Consider the following 17533-nt stretch of genomic DNA (forward strand, 5'->3'; position numbering starts at 1 on the left):
AGGAGTCTCATCATGGACTTAAGAATATTGTAGTAATCAAATCTCCCCCTCCCCTTCCAAATTCCATCCATTCTTTCTTATTTATGTTAACTTTATACCCTGAAATGTTATCTTTTTTTTTTAATGTATCTAGCATTTTCCCACATGATTCAGCTGGTCTTTGTAAGACCAATGCTATATTGTCTGCATAAAGATTAACTTTACACTCTTCTCACCCAGATTTCGCCTCCTCCCACTCTTCTGCCTGAATAAATTCTGCGAAAGGTTCAATTGACAAAGGAAGGAGTAGAGGGGACAGTGGGCAATCTTCACAAGTGCCTCTCTGCAACTGAAATGCATCAGACCTAACTCCATTTATGCATATATAGGCTGTTAGGTTTCTATATAACCTTTTAATCCAGGAGGAAAAATTACCTCCCATTCCAAATTTATTCAAAACTTGATATAGGTATTCCCACTCCATGCAATCAAATGCTTTTTAGAGTCTAGAAAAAGAGTATCATATGGTATTAGTGTGCTTAATGTTTTATATTGCATTTAAGAACCTACAGATGTTCATTCACAATTTTCTTTCCTTGATGAATCCAGTTTGGTAGTTCCCAATGTAGCCACTTCTTATACTATTTTATCACTTAACTAATATGCTTGTCCATATTTTAAAATCCTGATTAAGAAGGCTAATAGGTCTTTTATGATTCATTTTTGAATGATCTCTTTTTTGTTTTGGAATAAGCATTATTTTTGTCTCTTCCCAAGATTTTGAAAATCTGTGGGTTTTATTTTACCATCACTTCATTTAGAGTATTCAGGAAACTAACTGACAGGGAACCAAAAAAACTAATAATATTTTGTAAAACCATCTAGACCCAAGGCGTTGTTGTTCTTTAGGCCCTTATAGTTGTTCCCTGTCAGTTAGTAGTTAACTGTTAGTAATTAACTAACCATAGTAATTAACTATTGAAGTTGATCAACCTCTGCCAAGATTATACAGGGTAGGTTAATATCCTGAAGAATTCTTTAATACTGTCTACTTGTGGCTTTTCTGATGTATTAACTATTTTTCTAATGTGCGCTAAAAACCTCAGCAATCTCATCAGTGAATACTGCCACTTTGTTTCCTATCACAATATTGGCTACTCTGTTATTACATTGTCATTTTTTCAGTTGTTTATTTATTTATTAAATTTATTAATCACCCATCTGGCTGGTCACCCAGCAACTCTGGGTGATGTTCAAAGCATATAATTAAACAGTTTAAAACAATAAAATTCTACAATAAAAACATTTTCTAAAATACCCTAAACCACCCCAAATGCCTGCCTGAACAACCATGTTTTTAATGCACGACGGAAGCTCATTAAAGAGGGAACATGGCAGAGTTCCCTCGGGAGGGAGTTCCGCAGAGTGGGGGCCACCACAGAAAAGGCTCTCTCCCCCGTCTCCACCAGTCTAGCTGTCCTAGCTGATGGGACAGAGAGAAGGCCATCCGAGGCTGATCTTGTTAAGCGGCCTGTCTGGTGTTGCTGGAGGCGCTCCTTAAGATAGGCTGGGCTGGAACCATATAGGGTTTTAAAGGTCAAAACCAACACCTTGAATTTGGCCCAGAAAACAACTGGTAACCAGTGCAACTCCTTCAGCACTGGAGTGATGTGATCTCGCCGGCAGCTGCCTTTAATCAGGTGAGCCGCTGCGTTCTGTACCAGCTGCAGCTTCCAAACCGTCTTCAAGGGTAACCCCACGTAAAGTGCATTACAGTAGTCTAAACGAGAGGAGACCAGGGCATGTACTACTGGTGTGATGCCAATAGTGTGTCCAGCTTATTATTTTTCAAAATATCATTGCTTTAAATGTACAGATTTCTTCAGTGACACACAGTTGATTAAATCTAATTGTTTTCCAAGTGCTTCAAGTTTCTTATAACTTGAACAAGCTTGTCTATGTTTGTACTCCAGTTCAGTCATCTGAGTTGCGATTTCCAAAATGTTCATATCTCATTTCTTCTTCAGGTATAATGCCTTTTGTATAACTATATCTCTTATCACTGCTTTTGAGGCTTCCCAAATTGTTATATGACAAGATACCGAATGAGTCTTAATGTGAAAATATTCTTCTAAGTTCTCTATTACTTTTTTTTAACACCTCCTCCTCATGTAATAGTAAATTATCTAAACACAACAACCGTGGTGCAGACTATGTTTTACCTAATTGAATTTCTAAATACACTGGTGCATGATCTGCATAAAGCTGTGGTCCAATGTGGTCTCTCTACTGGCTTGTGTTAGGTGAGGTAAAAAAAAAGAAGAAGTAATTGTAAGTGTAGGAGTGATTCAGGATAGGAAAAAAGTGTAGTCTCTATAGGGTGATAATGTCACCAAGTATGTGATATATATCGTTGTGTAATCTTCTCTTGAAAGTTTCTGGGAAGATAATTTGCCTTTTTATCTATCCATCTTGGCAGAAATTACCCCATTAAAATCACCCCCAGTTAAATTTCACTACCAAGGTTGGAACTAATGAATCCATTTATTCCCCCCCCCTCAAAAAAAAACAAAAACAAACCACCACCTCTTTTGATTACTGTTTGGGGCATAAATCTTTTCCCAAAGAACTGACATTTTAGCTAAGAAACCTGTACCAAATATAACTGTCCTTCAGGGTCCTTTATCAAATCAATGTGAGAAAGAAGGGTATCCTCTTTAATTATTATTGCCACTCCTTTTTTTCTGGTCTTTACAAGTTCCAATTACTTCCCCTAAACCCAATGACCTGAAATATCTTTCTTCACCCATTTTATACATGTTTCTTGTAAAAATATCAGGGATGCTTTTTCTTTTTTTAAATTAGTGTACAAATTTTCTTCTTTTAATTGGGAAATTTAATCCTCTAACATTGACTGTAATTATTTTTAGACAGTCCATGATCATTTAAAAACAGAACAAGTCAAAGCAAAAAAAACAAGAAAAAATAAGAGTGGGCACTAAACCTAAAAATAGAGGTATTAAGATGTAGAAAAAGCTGATTTTTAATGATTTCCAACAGATCCCTAGCTTTGTCAGTAGTCCTAAGAACTATCCATTCATTTCTCATAAAGATATTTAAGCAGAAAGGTATATTCCACCTATATATTGTGTTCTACTCACATAGAAAAATAGTGAAAAATTGCAGGTACTTCCTCCTTTTAAGAATGTCAAAATGCAAATCAGCTAATACTTGAACTTTATCGCCTTGAATTGTGAAAGTCAGTCTTGACCAAATTTTTGTTTGAATTCCATTTTTTATTCTATGGCTAATAAACTTCACAAAGATATCTCATGATTTGTTTCATTTAACATAGCTTGAGTTAATTCTGAAGGTGTTTTCTATACCAGCTGCACAACCTTCACCTAGCTCTAAGAAACTCTTCAGTCAATTTTCCAAAAAGTCTATCAAGTCCTATCCTTTTAAACCCTCCCGAATGCCTCTTAATTTTAAATTGCATTTTCTTGTTCAGTATCCAGTTCTCAATATCCAGTTCTTCTAATCTGTCTTTGATCTCATCTAAATAATCTTTGTGTTCATGATTCTCTATTACAATTTTTTGAAATAAACCTTCTGATGTTCACTGTCTGCAACTAAGCTTTCATAATTTTCCAGTTTTGAACTTTCCTTTGTATTTCAGCCATCTTATTTTCAAACTTCTTCACTGAGTTTGTCAATCCATCAATTTTATTAGTTAATCCCTTATCCCTCTCTTGAATCAATTTACTTAGTCTCTCCTCGCTTTCCTTTATTTTATCTCCTGTAGTCTTTTGGAAAACAGTTTCAATGGTTTTAAAGTTCTAAATTATTTTCTCTTCAAACTCCTGGACTCCTTTAGTGAGGATAAGCTTAATGTCCTCTGAAGCTTGTGAAGATTTATAATCCTCTCTATCCTTGTTTCTATCCCTTTTGAGAGGCATGGTAAAATAGTAATCAATCTTCTCTATTGGTGATTTTCAGTTCATATGGTTACAAAGCAAACAGGCAAACAAAATCAGCGGCTGCTACTACAAGAAATTTTGCATAGTTGCTAACATTTACATATCATACTTGATTATTTGATAGCAATTTGATAGCACTTTGATAGATAAATAGCAATCCTGAACCTAGAAATTATATACTTTATATATTTAAATAGCAATTTATAACCAACTTTCCTCTTACAAAAGTATTATAGTAATAGTAAACTCAATCACAAAATAGTTGTAGTATTAATTAATTATGAATAGGGTTATAACCTTAATCCATTCTTGCCCAACAGAAAAGTGAACTTAAAGACCAATTAATTATATAGTTGATTTACACTGGTGCTTGTTGGTTTAAAAATAATTGGCTGGAAAAAAAGGAAAAAGTCTGACCAAGAACGTAACAGAGGGAGCAATACTATGGCTGCTAGTCAGCAGCTAGACAGCCATAGGATATGTTGGTTTCTAGGAACTGACCTTGGAGCCTGCGCTCCGAGGTTGGTTCCTGGAGAACCGACCTTCCCTTGTGGGATGCACAAACATGAGAGGAACCACAGCTTTCAAAAACACCCTCACAGCTATCAAGATACCACTTTATCCAATCATAAAAAAATTTAAATATTTAAAAAACAGGTAATTCAGGGTCTTGGTTTTCCCAAGTGTGGCACTAAGTGCACACTCAGTGCTGCACTCGATGCTCACCTTGGCTGCCATCTGGGGTTTAAAGGGAGGCACCTGGAAGTTTTCTCCCTCAGCACAGCTGCTCCCAACCTGTTCTCATTCCTCCTGAAACCATGGGGCTGTAAACCTGCAGACGGGATGGTGAAGGCAATGTCAGCTCTCGGAGACAAGCTGCTCAAGTTCTTTCCAGCCCTACTTTGGCTTTTGCTAGAACACCATGATTCACCAACCAGAGTGTATTTCAAAAGACACAGACCCAATTCACATGATTGCAGGTTAGTTAATAAGCTCCTGTGGCTTGTTAACCACCCTGCGTGTGCTGGTCACATGCTGGGGGGATTAGCGTAATTACCCTCAGCAGCACGGCTTTCCGTGTTGCACAATACCAGCCAGGGTAGCTTTTTGCTATGGTTAACAAGCCATCCAGACTCATGGGCTGTTGTAGGTTCTGGGGTGGCTTGTTAACCATGGCAACAAGCCACACTGGCCGGGTTCACGTGACACAGGAAGCTATGCTGCTGAGGGTAATTATGCTAACCCCTCCGGCATGCGACTGGCACATGCAGTGGGGGAAATAAGCCATTGTGGCTTATTTCCCCTGCCGTGATAGTGCAAACACAGCCATACACTTTGAACTACATAATTCTGACCCCAGGACTTCTTTCTGAGTACCATAACTGAATGGAGCTCACAGTCCTTTCACACAAAAATCTACTCCGAGTTGAGTGGCCATGTGTCTTACTTAACAGAGGGCAGACCGCTCTTTGAAGGTTTCCTCTGTTTAATGGGCTGCCCAGTCCTAATCTCGCTAAAGGAGAACAGGGGGCTTGAAATTCCCCATCCAGAGTTAGCACCTGGATAGCAGACTGAGCAAGCACACAGGTCATCTGGTCAGTCTTCCTCATTATGGTGAGATGTACTATATTTCTATTTAAAGTATAATCATCATTTCTAAATTCGTATTTATGCATATTCATTAGCTTATGCAAATTTTATGCAAATTGCTATCCTCTTTTGTCCTCTTTTTTGGTGATTTATTTTCTCTTTTCTCGCAATGCATAAGTAGTTACCCTAACTCATAGTCGCCCCAAAGTTACTTCATTTCAGCAGTATAATTAAGGGTGTGAGGGGAATCATTTTGTTGCTGCCACTGTTAAATAATTGGAAGCCAGAAATCCTTGACAATCTACTGCAAATCACCCAGAGATCTACCTGTAGGTCCATCTCTATACTAGACTGTTACTAAGATTCTGTTGCATTGTTATCTCTGAATGCATACTCACAGATCTAGCGTAGAAAAGGAAGCAACATTTTGTATTTGTGTGTGCAAAATAATATGTAAGACAAGAAAGAAACCTTCCCTTGTTTTTAAATTCAAGGTGATGAAGTTCTAGAATGGAATAGTAAACCGCTTCCTGGAGCTACAAATGAAGAAGTTTACAACATTATTTTAGAATCAAAATCAGAACCTCAAGTTGAAATTATTGTTTCAAGGCCTATCGGGTAAGGTTTAAATAGCTTGCTTTGTAAATGTGCGGTGTTACATGTGGAATTGTTTTATCAATGACATACTCATGCACACGTGCACTTGCGCATCCGCGCGTGCGCACGCACGCACACTGTTACCGTAATAGAACACACAGACATAGATATTTATCAAAAAATAAATTAATTAAGCAGAAAAAGACTTCCATGGGCCATTCTCCCAGCTTCTCTGTTAATCAGGTTGGCCTCTTGCAAAGAGTACACTGAAATGAATAAAGGTTGTGCAGCAGCGGAGCTCAAGACTTGCAGCTAAAATGGAAAATATAAGGGGAAAATGTGGATCCTGCTTTTTTATGATATACTTGGACACAGGTCCCACCACAAATCGGAGGCATGCTGCCTCAACTTTCTCCAACAGATTTGCAACTAAATTAGTGTAATTTCATAAAAATTCTTGAATTGGAGTCAGACATGGCTAATAATTTTGAGCACATAACTTTGAATTAATGTCTTCTTGCATGGTGCATTCATTTATGTATACATCACCATCAACATACATGGTGAAATAATAATTATAGACTGAAATAATAATGATTAAAAACAGCTTCCTCTGGTTTGAAACATGCCCACTTCTATGACGTATAAGAGCATCTGTGGAAATACTTGTCTAAAATAATATAAATTCTAGTGTAGGCAAAGGCATTGGGTTGGATCCAAACAGTTATAGTTAGAGCAGAACCACTGAAATCAATGAGACCTAAGATAGGCATGGTCAACTTAAGTTGCATTGATTTCAATGCGGCATATATTTACATTTGTTCACATGGGGAAAAGGTCTTTCTGGTCTGGGGCCACAAGTGGGAAGTATGTTTCATTGATTTCAATGCAGAATGTTTAGGATCTTCATATACTGTATATCTAGTTAGGTATGCATCAGTTTCCATGTATATTGTAGCACTCTGCATTCTTTTAAGTTTCTTTTTGTTTAACCTTTTCCATATTTCCTTGTTTTTCTCTTTCTTATTGTAAGGCTTTCTCATAGGTTTCATTCAGCAAACTCCTTCAAACGTGTGTATAAAAACTTCTAGTGAGTTATACAGTTTGTATCATTTCGGAGGGGTAAAAATCCAGAACCAGTAGTTACATTGAATAGCTCTCAGCCTTCTCCTCTCCAGTGTGTTTCTTTCTGTGTGATTTTACAAATATTGTGCAGTGTCCAGCTACAATATTAACATGAAGGCGTTCATATTAGATGCTGTTTGTATCATTATCATTGTCAAAAATAAACATACAGTAGTACCCAGTTCCTTAGGTGTGGATCCCTTCTATTGTAGATCCCATTTTTCTTAACAAACTGCACTAAAGTAAAAGCAGCTGTGTCCAGCTGAGATGTGTCAAAGACCCATAAGTCTGGGATTTTTCAGAGGCATGAGTGAAAATTTGAAGGCTTCCTCCCACTGGAATTTTATCCATCAGCATTAAGTAATGAATTACATCTATGCCCTGGAAAATGAGTCAGTGTATTTGTTCTGTAGAGCAGCAGTTGCGGTATTTCTAATTTTTCTATACGTACATATATTTTAGTGACATTCCAAGGATTCCCGAAACATCTCATCCTCCACTAGAGTCTAGTGAGTATTTGCTTCATTCCTATCTGTGCGTAGATTGAAACAATATTTATTCAAAAGGTTTCATTCAGTATATTTCAGATGCTAGCACAATCTTCGTCTAAAACTACTTTTGATAACACTGAGTTCAGTCTACAAAACATTGGTGCTATAGGTCCTTCACCTGTACCAGTGGGGCCTACTTGGGTGATCTGTGGAAGCCCTCGCTGAAAACCAGTGGGATTATGAATAGCAGTAGTAAATCATGCCCAGTGAGGTCATTCACAATGTCTGACACATCACAGTGATGTGATCACAGCTCACCATCTCCTGACTCATCCTATATCTCAAAGAAATTTTGGAAGGTGATGAGGTATGATCCCGCCGCTTGCCTGCACTTTGAATGGTGGGAACTTCCAGAGGCACTACCTGGTCTGATTTTCTGAATTACCTTAATGGCCTGGTTCAGTTGATCATTCAAGGTCTAAGCTGGGAACAAACACTGGGGGCTGGCCCCAGTTCTCTGCTCTCCCATCAGTGCCAGCTTTGGTGAAAAGATCCTGACTTATTTTAAGCCCATTTTTGTTATGTCCAAACTGGAAACTCTGCCATAACGTTGATTAAATAACCAGGAAAATCAGCCAGGATATGTATAATACAAGAAATATATAAACCAAAATAAAGGATATGGTTCTGGCTTAATTTCCTGGTTTATTAACTGAATTTAGCCAGAGTCCCATGATTTACAGGTAATTGGGAATTCTGGCTTAATACAAGCCAGGATCTCTATGCCAAAGCCAGTGCATGGCAAGGGGATGAGCACAGGAGAAGTGCTCAACCTCAGCACTAATTTCTGGCTTCATACACCATAGTTTATAAAACAAAATAAAGCATGATTTATGAAGCCTGGAAAGACTGTCAAAACCAGGACATAGTTTAAAGAAGAGACAGACTAAATTGTTTCCTTTTTGTTATGATAAAGTTGCGCATAAAAATGGAACTTGTTGAAAATGAATTTTTCAATGAGAAAATGTTAGCGTCTTCCTGCACTGAGGGTTCATTGCATAAGAAATGTGTATATCATTACAGGCTGCTATTGGACGTTGTTCATGATCTCCTTAATGACAAGTAATACAGCTCCTTTTCCCTGCATATCCCACACTGATTTGTGAACTTTAGTATTTAGTATTATTATTCTCTATTGACTTCTAGTGCTCAACACAAATATTCATAAAGTGATTAAAAGAGCCAGCAGTTCCCTCCCACATTTTGTAAACCTTATGTTGCCATTTAAAGAAAAATGTTTGCAACCTGTATCATGCCCACCTTTTGCATACAAGGTGGGAGCATGTATCTAGCCCATTCTTCTTTTTTATTATACTGTGCCAAAGTTTTCCTCCTGCAAGAAGAGTTCCTCCCCTGAAGCAAGATTATTCCCTCCTCTCCTTGATCATACGCGGATGGGATGGTGACATGGAAAAGGGACTTGTACGAAACATCACACTAGAGAAAAATGAAGTTTAATTATTCCTTGACTGATCATGTAGAAAGGCACTCAGTTTGCTTATTTTGTTTCTACATTTGTTCAAAGTTAAATGTTTTGTTGAAAATCTAACATTGAATTACGTTTTGATTTTAGAATTTTAAGATGTTTTTATTTTTCTCCCTTTCCTACCCTTCCCCTTCTATGATTTTCCTGTCTGCAATAATATTTTTGAAATTTCTGCAGCTATGGAAAATGGGCTAAAAAGGGAAGGTGCTATGTTTTTGTAAATTATCATTATTATTATTGCTGCTGCTGTTGTTATTATTTTGGCTAAGGTTATCTTGTCACCCTCAGCTCATTCATTTTCAAAAAGGATTCCCTTTCTAATGTTGATGTCCTTGAGTAATTGGTTCAGTGGGCAAAGTTGGCATCAAATGAATGCTATGTGGTAGGAGTAGCAGTAGTGGTAAAAACACATTGTGATATATCCAGCAATAAACTGATGTTCACTCTCTCCCCGATCTCCCAATCTTTCCAGGTTCTAGCTCATTTGAATCTCAAAAAATGGAACGGCCTTCAATTTCTGTTATTTCCCCTACAAGTCCTGGAGCCCTAAAAGATGCACCACAGGTCCTACCTGGGCAGCTTTCTGTAAGTGCAACTTTGTGTTCACAGGAAATATATTTTATCTCCTCCTAGATGTGGTGTTTTGTTCAGATGTGATTTAAAAAATTTTCATATTCTGCACTAACATGCAGACCCCCCTCCACCCAGTGCAACTCCCCTTCTCCCCCTATTTTTAATTTTTTCTAAAAAGGGGAGAAAAAGCAGTGGTTTGCTGCTGCTATGGAGGCTTACAGTGGACACATTTTACTTGTTTTTTCCGCTCCCCCCTTTCTTTCATCGTGGGGCTGCAGCAGGGTGGAGTGTAGCCGCTGGGCTGCCTGAAGTTGCCCACCCCTGCATGGTAACCATGTTGCTGCTACACTTCACAACGAAGTGTGGGACTATCTTTACAACAACCCATGTGGAGATAAGCAAATGTACACATGAAACAGGGGCCAAAACCTCCATCAGCTTTTGGGGACAGGAGGATAAAAAAAAACAGGTGAGAGGCAAAACTCACCCCTTCCACACAGAGCTCCTCCCAGCTGCCACTGATTGGTGAACATCATTTCTCCCCCCACAAAGCCTCCCAGATAATACTTCATTATGATGATGTACCATTACATTGATGGGGGCTTTTCCCCACAAAAGCCTTTGTCAGAATGATGGTGTGTGATCACATAGCATCCTTCTGGGGGTTCTTTTGGAAAGAATTGTGGGCACCAACCAGTAGCTGCAGCAGAAGAAGTGAATTTAGCCCCACCCTTCAAATTTTGGTTTGCTCTGAAAATCCCTGAAATACCCCCCCCCCCTTCACAGCCACTTTCACAAATTGAGGAACCCTATCAGGCCAGCCCTAGAATACATGGCAATCAGTTCACCAAGTTCAGTGACATCCAAGCACTGGGACACACCGTTGTCATAAGCAATAGGGGGAGAAATGTATTATTCAACTTTTGACTGATCTGCATAATCTTTGCACAGATTTGCATACAGTGGATTGCCCCCTGTGGATGTGGATGGTGCCACTGTAGGGGAACAAAATGTTCCACATTCAGTTGTGTTCCTGAAGGAGGCAAAGTGGCCACAGGCAACACCAGGCTGATCATCTGCAGCCCCCCTGCCCCTAGCCTCCATTCCCCATTGCAGGTCACGTTCATGGTGCAAAAATATAGATTCCAAAACTGAGCAGAAGAGGAAGAAAGTGTACATGAAAATAGTATCCTTTACTCTTTTTTTTAACAATGGCATTCTTGCAGCCTAAACTATATGTGAAAAATACTTTCGGTTACATTTTGGAAGCAATACGATGCCTAGTTCACTCATGCATGTTCATCACTGGTTGTCTGCAACATTATCAAGTGATGACTTGGACACATGCATGGGCCATCCCATATATCCTGCTACATGTACAATTTTCACATTCCCTCAATTACAGTGTTTCCAACTAAGGCAGTTCACACATTCAGCTGCCAGTTATTGAAAGCTGTTTTGTGCATGCATATGGGGTCACAGTGGTCTGTCATGATTCCATCTCCCAGATCGGGTGCCTGCCACTACTACCACTGTAATAACTGTGCTGGGGATGAGGGGACATGGGGTGATTCTCCTCGTGTGCTTTCCTCCCTGGCACAATCAGACTGCTGACAGCTTGCCAAACAGCTGTTTGGCGGGTTGTTGGGATCATGATGTAAATGGGGAAAATGGTGCAGCCTGCTGGCTTTTCCATTTAAATTGCACCTCTCCCTCTGCCCAGCTGATTCAGAGGCACAAAGTGTTGCTCCTGAGCAGGCAGTATTCTGTGATGTACCGACTCTGGACCCAGAGGTTGTATATAACCGCCACGACTAGTATTTATTGATACACTCATCCTCCCTGAATTTGTCTAATCCAGTTTTATAGGCATCTATGTTAATGGCCAATTCCTCTTGGGAGTGGATTCCATTAATTAATTATGGGCTGTATAAAACAGGTATGGGAGAACCAGTGATTTTCAAGCTCAGCTGAATTCTCCAAAAAATCATTTTGAAGCTCATTTCAGCTCACTTCTGTTTTAGTTTTTGACCTGTTTCTCATCTTGCTTGAATGGAAGAGTGTGCATTTCTGTGTGTATTTTTCAAAATGGCTCACTTTCCCTCCGTGGATTAAAGTATGAAAAAAAAAAAGTGCATTTTTTGAACATGATCACATATTCAGGAATTTGCAAACATTTCTCCAAAAAGAGCTTCTCTTCACGTTTGCATTCAGAATTGCGGACAGGACATGTTCACATGATTTGTGAACAGAAAGAAAATTCTTGTGCATCCCTACTGTGAAGAACCTCTTCCTTTTGTTCCGAATCTCTTGCCAGTTTCAGAGAATCAGGTCCAAGATCTTTTGTATCGAATAAAGTATATTATAGCCAGGCTTAAGTGGGGAGGGGTATTTAAATTAATAATACTTTCTATTATTTTGCTATTTTTAAATTACCATATTGTTGTCCCGACCCCAAGTTGCCAGGATTGGATAGGATATGAACCCAAATAAATATTTTTATTGATAATACAGTTATTTATACTATTTTAGGTTAAACTATGGTATGACAAAGTGGGGCATCAGTTAATAGTGAATGTTCTTCAAGCAACAGATCTGCCACCTAGAATAGATGGACGGCCAAGGAATCCTTATGTGAAAATGTATTTCCTTCCAGACAGAAGGTAGTACTTCAAATGAAAAATGTACAATTTGAAAAAAATATCTTGTTAAATGTTTAGATGCTTAATAATTTTTCATATGAGACATTTAAAAGTGAGTTCTGAATGGCTCTATATTTAGATTTTCCTAATAAGTGTTCTTATTGGACATTAAAGAACCATCTCTTAATCAGGATTAGTACCATGAACGATATCTTTTTTGGTAGCAGGCCGAATCTCATCTCTTCCGCAGTACAGAAAGATATTTTGGCCCAAGAAATGACAGATCACTTTGCCACGCATCCCTTCTTTCCTGTGTTAATCCTCCTCTTCTTCATCATCCTTATGGGTGCAGTTTATCTCTCCGTTCCTCCCCATTTTTCCTATCACCATTGGCCATTGCTTTCTAGTTTTTGTAACATGTGTATGAAACACTCAACCCCTGCCTCATGCTATTGATAATTCATTTCATAAACAGCTTCTGGATGACAAGAACTCTCAGAATGGTTTAATTCATTTGTCTGTCCACTGGTCAGTCCCTCCACTTGCCTATCAGTGGTCTGCCTTCAATGGTCTTTTATATTCTCTGGGCAATCTATATGTCCTCTTCCAGCCCTGTGCTTGGCTTGGCAGCACTTCCTTGAGACTGAGCAGCAAGGCCACCAGTCAGCTGCACAGTGGTTCTTCCCTCCCTTTGCAAACAGAATGCCGGCGGAAGGTCCCCACAGCACTGGAGCCAAGCCTGCAGTGATGGGAACGTAGCATTAGTATTTCAACTTAAAGCTTAAGGAGGGAAATGCAATATATGACTTGTTTTCCACATGACGATTTACAATAGTGTTTTCTGTTTCAGTGATAAGAGTAAAAGGAGGACCAAAACAGTAAAGAAAAGCTCAGAACCAAAATGGAACCAAACGTTTCTCTATTCACATGTGCACCGTAGAGATTTTAGGGAACGAATGTTAGAAATCACTGTTTGGGATCAGCCAAGAGTGCAAGAAGAAGAAAGCGACTTTCTTGGAGAGGTGAATGCACATGTTGGCATTGTAGAGTAGTTCTGTTTTAAACATGTCATAGAACCTCATACTTTTAAAATTTCTGTTGATTGAACTAAGATGAAGCTTGCTGCTTTTCCCCATAGATCCTTATAGAGCTGGAGACAGCACTTTTAGATGATGAACCGCATTGGTATACGTTGCAGACCCATGATGAATCCTCGCTACCTCTGCCTCAGCCATCACCTTTCATGCCAAGGAGACATGCCCATGGTGGAGAAACCTCTAGCAAAAAATTACAAAGTAGGTCCAGAACCCCCTGTCTCTCTTGGTAGGATTTTTTGACTAGATGTTATTATGATATGAGAATGTATAAGCAAATATGTAAGTGACTGCATTCTTTAAGAGGTGTGCTTTTCAAAGTTCCACATGAAAAAATGGGTGTGTAAATTTGGAAAAGAACTGCATTTGGCACACACACCCCCCAGTGGTTCTACCATTTCCATGTTGGTTCACTTTGTGCAGCTTTCCAGAGTCTGGTGCCCTCCAGATGTGTTGGACTGCAAGTCCCATACTTCCCATTGGCCATGCTGGCTGGGAAGTATGGGCCTTGCAGTCCAGCACATCTGGAGGGCACCAGGCTGGGGAAGGCTGTCTTAGTTCATGCCAAACTTGATTGTTGCTAACAGAACGTGGATGCAATTTTCACATCCATTCATTCGAAAGACATCCCACTGAATTCAGCCAACTAAATAGTCAAGTGACAGCTTTGGCTACTGAATTTTTAACAGTCTAACTGAGACGCTGCCCTAAGCTTTTAAGTCCAGCAAAAGATCAAGGATGCTTTGGCTAATGACTTTAATTGTTCTAGCACAGAAAGTATATAAATGAATGGGAGAGGAAAAATTGACTTCTAAAAATGGGTGCTAATCTATATAGATATGGATACGGATACAAACAATGCTGAACTTTAAAGCTTCACACAGCCTTTCATCAGGTAGAACTGCCTCCTTGAGGCACAAAGTGTAACTTTAGGCAAGACTAGGGGTGTCTCTACATTAAGGGGAAATCCCGCAGCCCAGCAGAGCATTGCTTCCATTTCTGTGGCACGATTAGGATTGGTTCCTTTAGTCAATGATCATGACATGGAATTAAAAATGCCCTTTCTTAGCAGTCTTGCTGGGGTTAGGGATGTACGAAAGTCACTTACCTGGTCCCGCAGCTTGCTTCGCGGTGGGGGGGAGGCGCTTCGGTTCTCCCTCCAAAGTTCAGGCCGGGGGGGGAGGCGCCCTGCCTCACCCAGCCGAAATTCAGGCCAGGGAGAAGTGCCCCGTCTTCCCTGCCACAAAATACAAAAGTAAATGTAAAAAACACACACACACACACGTGATAGGCTACGTAACGATTTACGTAGCCTATCACGGCTAGATTTCCAAAGTCAGCCGTGATAGGCTATATAACAATTTACGTAGCCTATCACAGCTGACTTTGGAAATCTAGCCGTGATAGGCTACGTAAATCGTTACATAGCCTATCACGTGTGTGTGTGGTTTTTTTACATTTACTTTGTAATGGCGGTGGCGGCAGCCGGTCGGAAGACCGGCCCCCGCCGAAACGCCGCCGAAACGCCGCCGGGACCTGCCGCCGAGAGGGACATTCGAGGGAGGTAAGTCCCACCCCTGGGGGGGCAGGGGGGGCGGAGAATTTCACTGCCAATTTCGGGGGGCCGAATGCGTTGGCATTCGGCCTCCCCGAGATTTGTGGAGAAATTCTCTGCCATCCCTAGCTGGGGTTTTCTGTATGTTCAATGGAACAGCACCATCTAGTGGTGGAATTATCACAGTACGTTGGCACTGCACACTGTGGAAATGGCATTCTTTATATTCCAGTTTATGTCCAGTCTTTTTTAAGGCAGGATAACTGGGAAAAACCTCAGGAAATATCCTGGAGGTTTATGAAGTTGTGTAAATGACCTGCAAACTTCCGTGAGTGGTCAATCATGAGTGCATGATAAATGCCTTGTGCAGAAACAGCCCAGGGCTGGGGAAGGATTGGGCAGTTACCAATCGTATGGGCTGGGTGAAGGTTTACAGGTTATATATAAAGGGACTTGCTTTAGCTTCAATTGGGTAGGGTCAGGAGTTTCACTGACCTTGATCAGACAAGCCCAGGGACTGAAAAGCTCCCTTATTCTCAAGATGGGACCTCCTGTGAGCTGAGTCCTATGGACTAACTCAGGGACTTCAGAATTCCCCAGAGCCTTAAAAAGCATCATTTGTTTCTTTGCATACTTCCTTCTAAAGTCCAGGCCTTGGACATAAAAGATACAGTCAAAAGCACACTGAAAAAAAGAAAGAAAATAAAACCTTCACAATAAGGCTGAGCTGAGAGTTCTCTGCAGAGAATGTTTGGCTCAAAAGGGCTTTGTGCCCCCAAACCACCCCCTGACTCACCTTTCTGTGCTGCTGCCACCTGTTTCCTGGCAGCAGCACTCCGCCGGTGGCAGCAGCACTCACCTAGGTGGCAGCAGCACTCACTTTTTTTATCCAGAAATCCCCTAGAATGGGTGCAACGAGTATAATCCTTGTTCTGATTGCCATCATTTTGAAGCCAATCAGAGTGATGCCAGTGCTACCTTCTTTCACTTTAGGGGATTTCTGGGTAAAAGAAATGGCTGCCAGGACCACAGTGTTGCTGCTAGTGCTGGTAAGGTCGGCCAGCTTTCATTTCCCCTTGTTCCTTTCGAAAATCAACAAAATTATTCCACCCCTCCAAGTCTGCTGCAAATGGGGCAGAAAATGGGGGGTGGGGGGCGGTCATTTTGGCTCATCCCTAAAAGTGAAAACAAATCTTAAAAGACTTTTTTGTATCAGCTCTAGTTTGTAGATACATGTGTAACCCTTGATGACTGCAACATCAAAGGATGACTTGCATGTGCCAATAGACCACTGCAGATGGAACTTTCATTTCACCTTACAGTCACCTTACTTTCACAATCAGTGATAGTTCTCAGCAGAGTCAGATTACACTTACAGCTGCTTTCAGAGTTGTAGGTTAGCCTTTCTGTGGTAATGGGAGGGTACCAAGTAGGGTTCCATTGGTGCTGCTGCACCTGTGCTTCCCCTCTTCTGGTAAAAGGGTGCAACACCTGCATGGCTCTGATTGGGGCAAAACGCGAAGTGGGTAGCTGGGTCAGCCACCGCCTCTTATGCAATACGCTAACCATTGATGGATAACACCAGTCCAGAATCGTATGCCTCATTTGGATTTTTATTTTAATAAGACAATGTTGTCCTGCAAACACAGAAATGCAGTCAAGTTTTGCCCCTCATGACAGGTGTTTAATTTGAATTAAATTCTGCCACAGCTATGCAAGTTACTGTTTGCACTGCTGTAGATAATGTCAGCCTATTGGGTTAGGCTGGCCATTCCTTTAACTTCAAGAGGACTGGCAGTAAGTATACTTGGGACTAGTGCCCTTACAAGAGATTAAAGTATGTCTTCTTTCTGAGCCACTTTACAAGTTATTATTATTATCATCACTATTATTATTATCATCATCTTGTATTTAAATTTGAATGCAACCCATATTTGAATCTCCAGAATGACTGGAATTTTACTTATTTTAAACCTTTACAAAAGAACCAAGTATACAGGTATCTATTTGCCTTACTGTTGCACAGGATCTCAGCGAATCAGTGATAGTGACATCTCAGATTATGATGTTGATGATGGTATTGGAGTAGTTCCTTCAGGTGCGTGGGTGAAGAGCATGGTCCTACATCCTCTCCTTTTGCTTATTCCCCCCACCTCACCCTTCCTTTTCCAGTTTGAATTTTCTAGATTTTTTGGAAGATGGTGAATTGGTAGATTATTTTCTAGAAAGCAGTTTGATTCATTATTCCATGGTGACCCTTTTAAAAATGTGCACCAATTCCATTTATTTATTTGAAATATTTATATTCTGCCTTTCCACTGCCTTTGCAGTGCTCAGGGTAGTTTACAACAGTTTAAAATC

At 40.1% G+C, this 17533-nt stretch overlaps 1 protein-coding gene across 3 annotated transcripts in view; it reads left to right on the top strand.

The window, feature by feature from the left end:
- The window catches only part of RIMS1 (regulating synaptic membrane exocytosis 1), a 379415-nt gene that overhangs the window by 222533 nt on the left and 139349 nt on the right, over positions 1–17533 (top strand). For all 3 annotated transcript variants that reach the window (XM_084826895.1, XM_084826894.1, XM_084826897.1), the window contains 6 exons: positions 6044–6167; positions 7734–7780; positions 9781–9893; positions 12414–12544; positions 13374–13545; positions 13662–13818. In XM_084826895.1, the coding sequence (XP_084683021.1) occupies positions 6044–6167; positions 7734–7780; positions 9781–9893; positions 12414–12544; positions 13374–13545; positions 13662–13818 (744 nt within the window). The remainder of the gene's footprint in view (positions 1–6043; positions 6168–7733; positions 7781–9780; positions 9894–12413; positions 12545–13373; positions 13546–13661; positions 13819–17533) is intronic.

Source organism: Heloderma suspectum, chromosome 1, assembly GCF_057233095.1.
Source record: "Heloderma suspectum isolate Gila_16-S chromosome 1, 16-S_ref, whole genome shotgun sequence".
Taxonomy (NCBI): Eukaryota; Metazoa; Chordata; class Lepidosauria; order Squamata; family Helodermatidae; genus Heloderma; species Heloderma suspectum.